At 44.3% G+C, this 16,586-nt stretch overlaps 1 protein-coding gene across 1 annotated transcript in view; it reads right to left on the bottom strand.

The window, feature by feature from the left end:
- Positions 1-7,910: 7,910 nt before the first annotated feature.
- CTR9 (CTR9 homolog, Paf1/RNA polymerase II complex component) overlaps positions 7,911-16,586 on the bottom strand; it is a 29,135-nt gene continuing 20,459 nt past the window's right edge. The window contains exons 18-25 of the mRNA XM_048216151.2: positions 16,301-16,446; positions 14,863-14,934; positions 14,246-14,381; positions 13,949-14,095; positions 13,387-13,544; positions 12,223-12,319; positions 11,878-11,990; positions 7,911-8,987 (exon numbers count right to left, since the gene is read on the bottom strand). Coding sequence (XP_048072108.1) covers positions 8,561-8,987; positions 11,878-11,990; positions 12,223-12,319; positions 13,387-13,544; positions 13,949-14,095; positions 14,246-14,381; positions 14,863-14,934; positions 16,301-16,446 — 1,296 coding nt within the window. The 3' untranslated portion in view covers positions 7,911-8,560. The remainder of the gene's footprint in view (positions 8,988-11,877; positions 11,991-12,222; positions 12,320-13,386; positions 13,545-13,948; positions 14,096-14,245; positions 14,382-14,862; positions 14,935-16,300; positions 16,447-16,586) is intronic.

Here is a 16,586-nt window from a genome sequence, read left to right as displayed (position 1 = left end):
TTTGACAAGATCAGCTGTTTGCAATGTGAGATTCCAGCAGGAAGAGTCCCTGAGTCTTCCTGGAGGGTGGGACGGGTGAAAGAAAGCTCAGCTCTGTGATTTCTGTGAGCTGTGCAAAGGAAGGGTGTGCACGATCCGAGGCCAGGGTGTTCAGGGTAGACCAACAAGAGGGCCGCCAGCGCTGAAGCAAGGCTTTACCGTTCTTCACACCACCCCCAGCATTCATCCCTCACTTAACTGCTCAAGGTCAAGGAATATGGTGATGCTCCCTTTCCACACCTCCTTGGTCCAAGAGCGCTCCTTCACTTCGCTTCGCTTCTGCTGCCCCTTCAAGTTGGAAACAGCAGGAGGAGAGGTAGGGAGGAGTGTGTCTACACACAAGCCGGCCAGGACAATCCAGCAGCGGGTGAAGGCAGGAAATGAAGTCTCCCCTTCTCTCCAGCGACGTACCTTGGAGCATAGCTCTCATTGGAGAAACCAAAGCAGCATTGTTCCCAAGAACAAAACAGTCCAGGAGAGAACAAAGGTTTTGGCCTCGATCCCTCTCAGGCAGAAGATGCTATCAGAGGCGCTCCACCCTACTCAGAGAAAGGCCGCCTGTCTGGCACTAGGACCAAGGCACAGGTTCATTTATTAGGATCAGGCTCAAGAGTAGTGACCTTTCAGCAGTTTGACGAACACTCAGTACCTTCACTGTTGTAAAAATGAGAACAAAATCTGTTGAGCGAGAAGAGCGGTTTCTAAGAAAACACCACCTGCACAACTTACACTCGGAGAGTCAGGCAGCGTGCTGGGCGGCGGCCGCCACGCTGGTGAGGGGCACCTGGACTCAGACCCAAGGGCTGCCAGTGGCAGGTCAAAGGGACACAGGACTCCCAACAAAATGAATTTGCTGAAATTCTCGTAGGGGAGGAATAATGGAAGCTACCAGAGACCTCAGTGCAGAGCCCAGTCCTTTCCTGCAACACCCAGTTTTAGATAAGAGATTGAATTTTAAGAACAAAAATATAAATGAGTACCTACTTTTTGCCAAGTCTTAGGTTTGGCTCTTGGCAAATAGATGAAAAAGACAGAACCCCTGCCCTTGAGTTCACTCGCTCGTGGGGACCTACGAAGAGATTACTTCAGTCCATATAGTCTGAGGTCGTTTGGGGCAAAGATGGGGAGTCTGATGTACCTCACTTTCTGTAAGAGCCCACGACAATAAGCAGTGTTTGAATCATGACCCTGGATCATCAAAAGAGGGGTACACACCTCATATGCGGGGTGGAGTGGGGTACAATTGAGGAAGAGTATCCAGGCAGCCTGTGAGGGGCAGAGGTATGGTATACGTTCATATTTATTACAGCTTCTTCTGTATGCGTGATCAAATGAATCAATGAAGCGGAATTTTTGACAATCCTGTCTTTGGATTGAACTGTCCCTTCCTCCTCCCACCCCCACACGTCCAGCACAGGACACAATCATCTTAATTTTTAAATCAGTTTGAAATAGCGTTTTCTGTGGTTTATCACCAAAAGCATCCTAACTGCAAAGGACTATGGAATTCACCATTTTCCTCACTTATTTGGCTAGAGAATTCGTTTTTAAGAAGTCTATTTTGGGACTAGTGTTTTGGGGACATCATGCTGGGGGGATACACTAGAGATTAAGGAGACAGAACTGATAAGAAGGTGAATTTACTAATTTAGTGATTTCCGGATAAGACACTTCAAAATCTAGCCCTGATGTCTTGCACCCAGTAACCGTCCTCTTCACCACTTAGCTGCGGACCGCATGAACAAGTATGGATCCGCCCCTGGAGGCTACAGTAGTGGCAATGTAGAATAGATCAGCCAGGTCAAGGAAAAGGCATAAAATGTTGAGATATTTTCTAAAACTCAATATGTCCAGAAGGACAAATGTTACAAAAACATTTTGGCTGTAGTAAACAGAATAAAGAAAAGCAAAAATCAAGTGAATATATATAGTTCATATACAAAAAATATAATCAATCTGTATCTATGGAAAAACTAGGCTTGAAACAGCAGACATCATTTCCAATTCCTTGGAACAGAAAAGCCTCAAGTTACCCAGGCCGTTGCAGTAGACTAGACAGTCTATTCAAAGTTCTATGCAATGACCCTAGAATGCTTAACTTAAAAGAATCTCAAACAACCTCAAACAAGCTATAAAGCTGGGGATACTGAGGCTGAAAAGTGAAGTGCTTCATCCCAACAGTGTGTGCCAAGTGAGGCCCCATGACAGTCTGTTGGTTTGCTCCTCCCAAATCAGTGGATACACCGAGGTCTAGATGAACTTGATTTTCCGGCAGCGTATACCCCTCCCCGTGTTCCAGCGAGCATTGCCACGGATCTGTAGAGTGCTAACACTACCCAAAGAAACTACCTTTAGGGAAAAAAACCAAACCAAACAACCAAAAACACCACACTGGGCTGTGCTCCAGATTCTGGTTTTAGAAGCAGATACTAGTCTCCTTTAAAAGGTCTATCTTGACTCTATTGGGTACTTATTCTCCCAGGGAAGAAACTGTTTGTTAGTAGAATCAAAACAAGGGATACTTAGAAAGCTCCAGGAAAGTCACATTTCCTGGAGATTAAAAATATTTTTCTCCAGGGGCGCCTGGGTGGCTCAGTCTGTTAAGTGCCTAACTCCTGATTTCAGCTCATGTCATGATCTCGGGGTCCTGGAATCTAGCCCTGCATCGGGCTCCACGCACAGCCCCGTTCTCCCTCTGCCCCTCCCCCTGCTTATGCTCGCTCTCTAGTAAATCAATAAAATCTTTAAAACAAATATTTGTTTCCAGAGGAACTAGGCAGAGTCAAGAATTTTTTTTTTTTAAAGAATGATCTATGAAAGAGTAACTGACCTAGTCCTCACTCAGCCTACACAAGGACCACCGAGCTTGGCAAACACTGCCAGACGTTCAGACCCGATCCAGTCACAGGAAGGACTTTCCTGGGAGCCCGTCACAGGCTCCTCACTGAACCTGCTTCACAATGCTCACAGCCATCCCAGGAGCCTTTCCTACAATGGAAGAGTTGCCCACTTCGGAACACTCATGCTATAAAAACAGCAATTTCAGCAGAGGAAGTGATTGAGTTTCAGTCAGAATAACAAAGTAGGTTTCCTTGCCTAAACGTAAGTAAAGTTTATTTAAAAGTTTAATAGCTCCAAAAGTTGTGGTACTTGGTCTAGTTCTGAATTAACTGCAGAGCCAACGCAAATCACCTTCTCTAACTGTGACAGATCACCTGAGGCTCTCAAAACCTAGGGTGTAGGAGAGGGGTGCCTGCGCAGCGCCGTCGGTGAGGTGTCTGACTTTCGATTTTGCCTCGGCTTATGGTCTCAGGGTCATGAGATCGAGCCCTATGTTGGGGGCCTTGCCATGAGCACCGGGCAGGGAGCCTGCTTGAGATTCTCTCTGCCTCTCCCCCTCCCTCTCCCCACCACACATGCTCTCTCTCAAATAAATAAATCTTAAACAAAGTATGGTGTAGAAATGGCTTGTTTTATAAAAAGGAGAGTGACCTAACTAGGGAAGTAACTTGCTCGAGGCCACATGGCTTGTCGGCGTCACAAAGCGAGATTCCCTTCGAGGACGCCTGGGTTCCAGTGTCTCTGCCGGTGCCCAGCACCCCCTGCTCCTCTCGTGCCGACAGCCACCCCACTGAGCGCGAGGCTGACGTGCGTGGTCAAGATGGCGACGTGGGAGGCTCCCGACCCCACGGGTCCACTGAATCCACAGTTACTCACGGAGCAGCGTGCTCTGAAAAACCCCAAACGAGCAGAGCGACCCCTTCACATCCAGCACATGAGCGGGAAAAAAAAATCATCCCATCAAAGTGGGTAGGAAAGGCTGAGAAACCCCTCACCGTTAACCCCGCACCCCCCACCCTCTCACCTCCCCATCCCCCACCCTCTCACCTGCCAGCCCCCTCGCCCCTCACCCGCAACCCCCTCTACCCCCACTCCTCACCCTCTCACCCCCCAAGCCCCTCACCTCCCACCCCTCAACAGCAACCGACAACTGGGAGGAGACTCAGAAACCCAGAACTTCTCCCTGAGTTGGTACCCCATATTGGGCACCCCAACTTTAAGATCCGCTCCTGAAAGACAAGCCCCCCCCCCCAAAAAAAACCCAGCCAGCTTTGGAAACCAACGAGGCTCAAGCCCACACACCCCGGACGGCCGCGGCACACAGAAACAGCCCCTGGAGAGCTCGCACGTGGGCTCACTCACCGCGCGGCCGGCGCAGAAGCGGCCTCTGAGCGCTCGGTCCCCTGCGGGGCAGCGCATTTACGGCGTGGGGCGGCCGGGGGCCTGCGGGATACTCCCCACCGGAAGCCGCGGGCGCGCTCTCTCGCCGCCTCCTGGGCATCTTGGGCGCCATCTTCGCGCCCCGCTCTGCTCTGCTCCCCGGAGACGAGCTTCTGCGCACATCGGGGGTCTGGTCTTTACGGTGACCCAGTTTGGGGGCCGGTAGCCCAGGGGACGCCCCTTGATCTCCTGCTCTGGGCGCCAGGGGGGCCTGCGTTCCGGATCCCACGGGACTAGGCTTCGGACACGTTCTGGCCGCTGCAGAGGCAGCACGGTGTCGCATGACCCCGTCTTTCTGAGCCAGAGGCCCGCTGGCGTGTTCGGTAGCTTGGGCCTGGCCACCAGTTGGGGTCTACGGAGCTGCGTTCAAGGAATGGAGGCCGGTGGAAGCAATCTTTGTCCCCTCTGCCTGGCTGCAGCTGTCTGATAAATAGCTACCACCCTCAGGGCACAGCAACAGGCAGTGAACCCAGAACTCAGTCTTCCTGTGAAAGGGACCTATTAGCTAGTCATCATGGCTGCTGCCCGAGGCTCTGCTTCCAATCGGCCTGAACCGAGGTGTCGTCTGGGATCAACCCCTTCAGGACACGGACACGTCTTGGCAAACCCTCAAATACTGGGAGCTATGAAAAATGAAATAGGCTGCTTGGATAATCACAAAGCTTTGAGAATCAAGAACTAGGGCAGGATTGAATGAGTTTCAAGAGTCACTGTGCATAGTTACATTTTTTTCTTGTGATTGTAACTTTTAAGATAGATACATTCTCTTGCTGGCTTTCAAATATGCATTACAGTATTATTATTTTTATTTTTTTAATTTTTTTAAAAAAGATTTTGTCAGAGAGAGATCGAGAAAGCACACAAGTGGGGAGAACAGCAGGCAGAGGGAGAGGGAGAAGCAGGCTCCCCGCTGAGCAGGGAGCCCAATGCCGGGCTGGATCCTAGGACCCTGGGATCATGACCTGAGCCGAAGGCAGACGCTTAACCGACTGAGCCACCCAGGCACCCTTATTACCCCATGATTTATTTTATAACTGTAAGTGTATACCTTTTGAGCCCCATCACCTATTCCCCCCAGCCCCCTACCTCCAGTGATCACCAATCTGTTCTCTGTATCTTTGAGCTTCATTTCGTTTTTTAGATCCCACAGATAAGTGAGATCATATGCTATTTTTCTTTTTTCTCTTATTTCACTTACCATAATGCCCTCAAGTTCCATCCATGTTGTCACAAATGGGCAGATTTCATTCTTTATGGCTGAATAATATTCCATTATGTGTATATAATGGAATATATCTCACATTTTCTTTATTCATTCATCCATCCATGGACACTTAGAATATGTCCATATCTTGGCTAGTATAAATAATGCTGCAGTGAACATGGGGGTGCATCTATCTTTTCAAGTTAGTGTTTTCATCTTCAGACACACAGAAGTGAAATTGCTGGGTCATATGCTAGTTCTATTTTTGATTTTTTTGAGGAACTCCCATACCATCCTCCATTTTTGTCATTATGTGTGGTTATGGATGTTAACTAGACTTAATGTGGTGATTATTTTGCAATATATACAAATAGCAAACCATTATGTTGTACACCTGAGAGTAGTAAAATGTCATTTGTCAATAATACTTCAAAAAAAAAAAAAAAGAAGAAGAATGAAAGAAAAAGAAAGAAATTGAAGGCTGATCCGTTCATGCAGGCCCCAGGACAGTGGAGCTACTCTGACTTCCTGAGGGTGATGGGCGGCAGCAGAGCAAAGATTTGTCAGAAAGGCCTTACCCTTCCTCAGTGGGGCATTCCCCAGTTCTTGGTCATGTCTGTCATCTCCGGTCTCCAAACCGTGGCCAGAGGGGAGTCGTGCCAGAAGAAACCTCACAGTAGCTTCTGATGTGGGCCCCATGGCCAGAGGACGTTGCTGCTCAGCTAATCTGAGGGCACACCTGGAAGAAACACCCAGATTGAGGAACTGCCCAAAATTACAGATCAGGACATGTACTAAAAAGCACCTTTGTAGCCAAAACCTGAAGCAGTGAAACAGCATTATGTTAAATCCCTCCTCCATAAATAGCTCTCCGAAGTTCCTTCTCCCACATACTCTAGTTACTGCTTGATGTCGAAATTGGGAAATGTTTTTAAACTTAGATTTTTGTCTCTTGGGGATTAAATAGTTCACCTCGTTATACATGACATATTGAAAGAGCAGAGAGACCTGGTTCCTGGTTCGAATCTCACCTTTACTAGCTGCAGGAACTTCTGAATCTCAGGCTCTTCACCTTTCAAAGGCAGAAATTCATATTGCCTCTTACATTCTAGTTCCCAGAGTTGCACATGTGCCTCCCACGTCCTTGAGCACCCTCCCGTGATTCTCCACTTGCCCGGTCCCGAGTTATTAAAGGTCTCCCGAACTTCAGGAAACCTTGCCTTAACTTCATCCTCCCTTCTGCACCCACAAACTGCGCAAATATTACCCTTTTCACACCATAAGGACAATGAACTTACTTCTCCGTTATATTTTTGGCAGGAAAGACATTTTATCTCTGCAATTTCAATGCCTAATGATACTTATTGACTAAATTAATTACAGCTTTTTAAACAAGTTATTTTTTATTTCTTAATTTTTTTTTTTAAGATTTTATTTATTTATTTGACAGAGATAGAGACAGCCAGCGAGAGAGGGAACACAAGCAGGGGGAGTGGGAGAGGAAGAAGCAGGCTCATAATGGAGGAGCCTGATGTGGGGCTCGATCTCATAACGCCGGGATCACGCCCTGAGCCGAAGGCAGACGCTTAACCGCTGTGCCACCCAGGCGCCCCTTATTTCTTAATTTTTAAAAAGGATTTTATTTATGTATTTGAGAGAGAGTGAGAAAAGCAGGGGGGAGAGGTAGAGGGAGAGGGAAAAGCAGACTCCCTACTGAGCAGGGAGCCTGATGCAGGGCTCAATCCCAGTTCTGGGATCATGACCTGAGCCAAAGGCAGACGCTTAACTGATTGAGCCACCCAGGCATCCCAAAAAGTTTTTATTTTTAGAGAGAGAAAGTGTGAGGGGAGGTGGGGAAAGAGAGAATCTTAAGCAGGCTCCATGCCCAATGTGGAGGCCGACATGGCGCTTGGTCTCACAACCCTGAGATCATGACCTGAGCTGAAATCAAGAGTCAGACGCTTAACCGAGTCACCCAGATGCCCCTAATTACAGCTTTTTTACGAACTGTACGGTGCAACATAAAAACGTTAATCATAAATCATTAATCACTGAATTATTGAAAATAAACTAGTACTATTGAAATTAGTACCAGTACGTATCTTAAAAAAACTCCACAAATCTATGAAGAATTGTAAGTTTTAGGGCACCTGGCTGGCTCAGCAGTAGAGCATGAGACTCTCTTGATCTCTGGGTCATAAGTCTGAGCCCCATGTTGGGTTTAGAGATTACTTAAAAATAAAATCTTTTAAAAAAATGATAAAACTTTCAAGTAAACAACCTTCAGCTTAGTTCAGGTTCTTCCAAATACTTGCATAGTTTGTTTATGCTAAATTTTCATATACAAATGTACTGAGCAAATACAAAGGACACGATGTTACCCATAAAAGTTGGTAAAAGAATTTTATTGTGTGGCTTATGTAGATCTTTGCATTCTACTAACAGAAAAGCATTTTTCCACATCTTACTTGACCTAACAAATTGTGATTTTATCTACATGGCTGCGGTATTACACTATTGAAGAAAACCTTCCTTTCACTTGTACTTTGGTGCAATTATATAGTAGATACCTCTTCGTCCAGAAAATAAAAATATTATCAATCTCAACTTAAAATGGAACAAAGACATTAATACCAAGTTTCTTGCACCACTCGGTAAAAGATTGCAATAAAATCCAAAACAGTATGCTGCTTAACATACAAGATGGTGAGACGTCTGCCAGTTTGTCAAACCTCTGTAGGAATGATTTAGCATCTGGGTTTGTTTTTACTGCGGTTTTCACATACGACAGGTGGAATTGTACCATAATGAAGAATAGTCCCATTCTTCATTTGCTCAAGAGACTCAAATATTGGACTCTAGCACAGGAAATATCTCTTGGGGCTTAGTAATATACAAATGGGTAGAAAAAAAAAACTGCCTTAGGAAAAATTTCACAATTTGACCAAACATCTGAAACGTTTTTTTTTTTTTATCACAGCTTTCATATATTAAAAAAGTTTCCTCCAGAGATGAAGCTTATTTATGAAATAAAACCTAGTCGCTATCATCTGACCCATGTTCTGAGCCCCGATCCGAGGCCTCATTGTTGGATCCCTCTGGTTCGGATTCATTTCCAGAGCCTTGGCCAGAGCCCTCATTATCAGAGCCTCTCTCGGAATCGTGATCGGACTCGGCACTCGGAGACGCGGGGCGGGAGTCCATGTCTGAACCTCCAGAGCGGCTTCTCCCGGACTGCACAGACTCATTGTCAGACTGCTCAGAACCCGAGGGCCTTCTCTTTCTGGCTGGCTGGTCACTGTCTGAATCCTCATCTGACTGCTGTCTGCGGGGCCTCCGGGGACTGCCGGCCTCGCTGCCAGACTTGTTTTGGTTCTCATCAGAATCGCTCTCTGAAGAGGCACGTTTTTTCCGCCGCTCTCCGTCGTCCGAGTCGCTGTTGCTGTTGCTGTTGCGGTGATGTCTGGGAAAGACAAGCACTGGTTAGACTGGCCAATGGGAGACTCGACAAGCAGAGAATGCTTTTAAAATGTCATGGCATTTAATGTTCTATTTCTTGACCTGGATGGTGTTTACACAGGTGTTCATTTTGTGATACTTGTTTGTGTCCTGTTTTGTAAATTTGATCTATTTCACAGTAAAAAAAGGATTAAAAGGAAAAAAGAATATGGCACTTTGGTTATAACAGCATTTAAACAGTAAACGAGGAATCTCATTGGCTTATATCAGGTACCTTTCATCGGAATGAAGCACTTCTCAATTTCATACATAAAATTACAAAAAGGAAGGAATGATTTATTTTTATAAATAAATTCATAACAGCAGAAGTGAAACCCAGGATCTTGCTTGGCTGTAGACCCTGAGGAATTAACCCCCTCCCACGGCTGGATGAGTGGGACTCATCCCCGTCTTATCAGACACCCAAAGAGCAAAGGCACCTTTTCTATCCATTATCTGCTGCTGCACTAGGGCCCTCCACCAGCACAAGACTTACTTAAGAGAAGAAGCTGGGGCTAAAAGGCTTCTGTAGCTTGCTTACTTCTGCTCTGAGTTTCCCTCTACTTATCAGTTGATGGGTTAAAGGGAAAGGGACTTGTACCTATGCTTGAAATAGTGGCGACACCCAGGAAATCTTGGCTTCCTGGAGGCTCTGAAGGAAAGAGCATTCCCTTAACTGCTGTGACAGCTGCTCACAGCCCAGAGCTTTGGATGGGAGGACATACTTCTGTGGCATATTCCTGTTTTGGTTTCCATGACAAATATTCCTGGAAAGGAGTATTAAATCCTACAGGGTTCAGTCTAAGAAGGGAGAAGACGATGAAATACATTCCTCTGTTTGGAAATGAAACCATCTCTGCATCAGTGAAGAAAGCGTCTTTGTGCTTAAATCTGAAAGAAGAAACCTAGACATACAGTATGTAATTCAAGTCACTCTGCGTGGACATGAAGAGTGACGAAGAGGAGGACACTGTATTTCCATTCTGTATATATACACTAAAGGCCAGTGGGCCTCCTGGGATCCAATTCCCACCACTCTACCTGGCCAAATGAGCAAACACTTCATGATGGTCAGGACCAAGTTTAACTGATAAAATTGACCCAAATCAACTTGTTCTTGACCTTGGATATAGTTTAGCAGCAGCTCAGCCTCTCACAAGGAACCTTCTGCCTACACACTTTAACAATGCTCATTCCAAACCAGACATCTCATTGCTCTGCTCACACATGCCTCTCACCACTGGCAGGGTAACACCGGCCACAAAGGGCAAAGCAACCCCAATGTATGTCAGCCTTCAGAGAAAAGGGGAACTGCAAGTCATATACAGATGGTTCCCTAGAGCTCGCTACGTAGGAGGCCAGCACCCCCACTAGCACCCTCAGCTCCCTCAGCATGCTAACCAAGACTCAAACAGCCTTCCTTTTACAAAGCCTGTCTCCTACAACCCTCCCCTCAACTCCAGATTAGGTATAGTCCCTGGAGAGCAATAAATGAAACCTTAAGTGATAACGCTTATCCCATGATAATGTGGTTTTTGGTTTATCTGTTACTCTCCACTGCCTCTAAGGCATAAACTCCTTGACGGCACAGTCTGATTCTTTCCTCTGTATCCCCGGCACTCAGCACACTATCTCATGGAATTCTTAGTGGATGTTCAAGTGACTGTGGAATGAAATGACAGCCATCAGAAGAAATACACAGTGTGGTACAGCATTCAGAGTCCCAGTCTGTGGATCCAAGTTGGGGGGAACCTCCAGCTTGAAGGACAAGCTTAGGACAAGTAAAATCAAAGACTGCTTCTCCAGGTGCGCCATGAGCTAAAGGACAGTACTGGACAAGCGGTCTAGGAAAAGCCCTTCATGGAGCAGGCAGAGCTGAGTCACCACCGCAAGAAAGTCCCATCTCCATGTGACCAGGATCAGGCTACTCTAACAGTTTTAGCTGGTCTGGTAGTGTAACAAAGTGATACATTTCACTTAGAAGGATGCCATCCAGGGGCGCCTGGGTGGCTCAGTCCTTGAGCATCTGCTTCGGCTCAGGGCGTGATCCCAGAGTCCTGGGATCGAGCCCCACATCAGGCTCCTCTGCTGGGAGCCTGCTTCTTCCTCTCCCACTCCCCCTGCTTGTGTTCCCTCTCTCGCTGGCTATCTCTGTCAAATAAATAAATAAAATCTTTAAAAAAAAAAAAAGAAGAAGAATGCCATCCAAAGCTAGAGCGTATTAAGCTAAGTGAAATAAGTCAGTCAGAGAAAGACAAATACCGTATGATCTCACTGATATGTGTAATTTAAGAAAGAAAACCGATGAACATATGGGGAGGGGAAAAAGAAAAAGAGAGGGAAACAAGCCATAAGAAACTCTCAACAACAGAGAACAAATTGAGGGTTGATGGAGGGAGGTGGGTGGGGGATGAGCTAGATGGGTGATGGGCATTAAGGAGGGCACTTGTGATGAGCACTGGGTGTTGTATGTAAGTGACGAATCACTGAATTCTACTCTAGAAATCAATACTGCACTGGATATTAACTCCTTAAAATTTAAATAAAAAAATAAAAAAAATAGCAAAAAATAGTAATAAAATACAGTAAAATAAAATAAAATTTCACTATTAAAAAAAATAGAAGGATGCCATCCAGGAAATTTCAGCTAATACCCACAGAGAAATAAGATTTCAAAATAGGTTTTTTTCTCTGAGGGATGAACATGTGACAGGACAAAATGACAGTGCTAGAATAAGTTGTGTGCTGAGATTTCTGCCAGCTTTGACATTCTAAGAAGCTGGAGGGAAGACATTTTGTCATAGTGACCACTCTTCTCTTTCATTAGAAGAATACACTAAGGGAACAATTCCTACCCTTCATCAGCAATTTTAAGTTTATCTTCGTCTGAAGAATCATCACTTGACGATATGATGGCTTTCGATTTTATTTTGCCCTTCATTGAAGGAGGCAGACGTTCTGGCTTGGGCTAAAGAAAGAAGACCAAACACAACAGATTATTCAAGACTCTCAGGTTACATTACATTAGGACACCTTGTTAAACTAAGTTTGCAGTGTAATGATAACAATCAAACAACAGCCAATACACTTCAAAAAGAAGCATCTGTGCTTCAAGAAACTGCAGGGAAAGAATGTATTCTGATGTAGTGTGATCATTCCTGCCTACAATGGGGATGAAAACCACAGTATTATAAACTCACAGCCTTCTTCTTCTCCGCTCTTGGGGGACGGCGCTTTTTCGGTTTGGGGCCATTTTCGGTTTCGTCATCGTCAGATCCTTCTTCTCCCTTTGGAGGTCTTACAAAGTGGACATCAAGAGAAAGTCTGTCAAGATTCACTCATACCTAGAAACTCTAAAACTACTTTGTCATCGACACATATTCATTCTGAATACTATTCTCTATGCGTGCTCTCCTCAACCACACTGTCCCTCCTCAAGGGCAGAGGCCATCAGCTACAGTCGTTGTACATAGCTCAGGAGTGTGCAAAAACCATGGATTTCTGTGACGTCTACCAAATAATTACGTTTCTGTCAAGTCCTCTGATTAATCTAAGATAAGCTTGAATCTTGCACTTGGTGGAGGGATGGAGGATGTGACAAAAGACCCAGGCTCCAGACCTTACATTTTTCCTCTCCTCTTCCTTCCTTCCTTCCTAGCTACTCATTCTGGGCCTACCGGTCCTATCATAGCTTCCATTCCACAGGTCTGTGTCTGGAAGAATTCACGAGGCACTTCCCCAAGTAGAGGCAGTGAAGGGCTGGGAAGAACAGGTCTCGCTAAGGTAGCTGACTGGAGGTTCCTGGACAGGGGAACACCACAAGAGAGGAACGGGACACATCAGGGGCACCTCCAGCTGAGGGATGGGCAGGGTACCACTTAACAGCAAATGGCACTGGGAAGATTCGAAGTCCCTTCTTTCACATTAATTCACATTTTATACATCTAGCAAAACTCGAGGTGGGCATCGTTATTACCATTTACACAAAGGAAACTGAGGCTCAGTGACTTTCCTAAGATTGCACGTGGACAATTAGTGTGGACACACCCAGTTTTCTCATTCTAAATTGCATACATTTTCCCACAAATAAATATTACAATTTTGAAGACATAAGAAAGGAAATGATGACTAACTTGCAGCTCTCACAGGAAAGCTGTGGAGATGTGTGGAGACTCCAAGTTCTCAGGGGATTTGGTGGTGGAGTCTATCTTAGGATTATTATGATTAAAGTAGAAGCGGGGGAACAAAAAGCTTCACTGTCTGGAAAGATCAAGTGATCACCAGGTTTCACGAATTCTAACACAAGATTCAGGTGAGAGGTCATTTGTCACCTTTATGAAGCTAGTCACACACACTGATAATACCTTCTCCTCTTTTTCTTCTTTCTCTCACCACCCTCGTCTTCTTCGCCTTCTTGTTCACTACCACTGCCCTTTCTTCTCTTCTTCTTTTTGGATATAGGCAGGTCATCGTCGGTATCATCGTTGACAAATTCATCAAACTCTCCTCCCTTTTTAGAACGCTGAAATCCAAACATGACTACAATCAGTTCTCTCCTGGCTGGTGGAATGAGGCCAGATCCTATCAGTCATTTGACAAACAAAAGATCTTTTTTTACCAAGTCACAAGGAAGGGGTGCTTGATGAAGCCCAATGTTAAAGACTTCTAATTAGGATGAACTGTTCAGATGTCAAACATCATCAACTACTTAGGCCTCTACGAGGTACAGCGTGCTGGACTAACCCTGGAATGCATTTATAAGTACTGGATACCACCAAAAGCACTGTGTTGGAAGAGTGTCTCTCAGCAAAGGAGGAAGTCAAACTTAAGAATTAAGCACTGAGTAAACACAACCAATGATATTTAGCTCTAGGAGTCAAACAACAGACACTGCGGCCATCAGTATGAGCAGGAGTCCCATCTTACCCGTCCACCACCGCCACCTCTTTTCTTTTCTTTTGTTGCTTCAGTCTCTCCAGTAAACATAAGAATATTTTTGGTCTTCTCTACATACTGGGCCCGCTGTTCCAAAAGTTTCTTTTGCTCTTCCTTTTCTCTGAGACGTTTCTCTTCCTATGAGGGAGAAAGAATAGGAAAACACTGCATCAAAATGTTATGTTGAAAAAATATCATGACCATCAGAAGGACTTCTTTTTTAACATACAAGGTGTATGTCTGCACACAATTCTTTAGTTCTAGTATAACTGCAAACACAATAAATACCTGTTCTTTAAGAAGTTTCTGCCTTAACAGTTCCTTTTCTTGCTCTTGTTTGGCCCGTAATTCCCTTTCCTCTTCATCTTGTTTGCGTGCCCGGGCCACATGGTACTGGGCCTGGCTCAGTAAGTCAGAGCATTGCCTACAACATTTCAGATTCACAGAGACATGAATGCAGTTGGTACACTTTTTGTTCAAAAACTCAGAGCATCTGTTTTCCTTATACTAACTAAAAAGTCTGAAGCAGGATCATTAGCTGATATCTAAGGGATATTTTAATTAGCAAAATTAACTCACTTTCTCAAAACTCAAGACTGTCAACTACAGTAACTTTCCAAAGTATAAGCGTCCTCTCCAAGTACAAATATAAAAATTTTCAACATTATCTTCACATGTGACTCAAAGAGTCAGGATAGCTAGAAAAGTATTTTTTCCACACAATTTAAATACTTGTACTAAACTGACTTTGTCATATTCCCTGAAAGGACCCTTAGAAAAAAAGCCTTGACCCAGGCTGGGGAGTCCCACAGAGGAGTGGGAAAGACTGACCCCTGGAAGGCCACCCAGCGCACACTGATATCACTGCCTCACCCAAAGTCACCTTCCAGAAGTAGTAACATTACCTGGCTTCTGTAGCAGCAAGGGCCAAATCGAATCTCATTTTGTCTCCCACTTTACTCAAGTAACTGAAGTATCTAAATGGAATGAGAAAATAAAATACTTTGCTTAAAAAAAATTCTAATGAAACAGGCTCTTTACATTTTTATTTTTATATATATATATATATATATATATATATATATATATATATATATATATATTTTAAAGATTTTATTTATTTATTCGACAGAGATAGAGACAGCCAGCGAGAGAGGGAACACAAGCAGGTGGAGTGGGAGAGGAAGAAGTAGGCTCATAGCGGAAGAGCCTGATGTGGGGCTCGATCCCGGAACGTTGGGATCACGCCCTGAGCCAAAGGCAGATGCTTAACGACTGCGCCACCCAGGCGCCCCTGGCTCTTTACATTTTTAATCGGCTCTACAAAAATAGTCTGAGAATAGGTTTACATATTGACTGACTTACATGAACCTGTTTGATACATGAAAGGCTATCATCTCAATAAAACTATAAATGAAACTCACTTAAAAAAAGACTCTCATCAATATAACACTCAATATGTTTAATAAAAAACAAGTTCACAAAGTTAGTCATATTTAATATTTTCAGTAAATTCATAAATAACCAAAAATCAGCTCAAGCAACAAATATTTACTAAACACTGTATTTACTAAATATGCATGGAGGTTAGGAGGTGTAGGCCATGAAAATACTTGCAACAAATGTACCAGGCAAGGCAAGAAATGCTTATTTAAGAATTTAAATAAGGTTGGACAAAACCTGAAGAGATGTCAGGTTTTGATTTCACCACTAACTGAATTAGAAACAAATCCTATGAAGGTAAATTTTGAGCTAAGCTCAATAAACCTATTCAACATTTTAAGAGGACAGGCCTTAATAATCTTAGCCCAATAAAAATTAATATCCCATGAAAGACACACCAGTATAAGTAGTAAAACCAATATAAGTGAAGCCTAAAAATTTCAAGTGTGTAAAATGCTGGGTCATTTTATTGTCAGATTAATGAAAATCTAGGGCAAGCCTGCAAGGCTAGCCAGCCAGTTCTAGCAGAGGCTACATGATCCAAACCTGGCAAGAACTGGGCCAGTTTGGTGCCACCTGGTGGCAGCTGTCTGCTTTGGCTTAAAAATCACTGGAATGCTTCTAAATAGAAATTCTCTTGAAGGGAAATGATTTTCAGCAGAGACAAATGGATTGATTGATTAATGATTTTATTTATTTATTTGTCAGAGAGAGAGAGAGCACAGCAGAGGGAGCATCAGGCACAGGGAGAGGCAGGCTCTCTGCTGAGCAAGGAGCCCAATGTGGGACTCATACCCCCTGAGCCGAAGGCAGACGCTTAAGTGAGCCACCCAGGTGTCCCGAGACAAATGGATTTAAAGAAAAAAAGCATTTCAAAAGTTGTTTCTACAAAATCTTTACCTATGTGCAAGCTCCAGTTCTTTCACAGCATTAAGTACTTCCTTCAGATTACTCTTTTCATCTTTCAGAACAGAGGTAGCTAATCTTTGCAGGACCAAGGCCACATTAAACATAAGTACTGTATCACTGGGGGCCACATGTCTAGCCTATTAAGAAACAAAGCAAATACTTCATATAATCGAATGATGTGAAAAGGATTTTAGCCAAATAGAGTGTTACGTATATATGTATATGAACATGCATAAAACAGAACTGTAAAAAAATACAATGCACCACAGAACTAAAT

Source organism: Ursus arctos, unplaced genomic scaffold (genome assembly GCF_023065955.2).
Source record: "Ursus arctos isolate Adak ecotype North America unplaced genomic scaffold, UrsArc2.0 scaffold_23, whole genome shotgun sequence".
Lineage (NCBI taxonomy): Eukaryota > Metazoa > Chordata > Mammalia > Carnivora > Ursidae > Ursus > Ursus arctos.
Note: the sequence above shows the minus strand (reverse complement) of the source record. Positions and strands in the feature narration are given on the sequence as shown.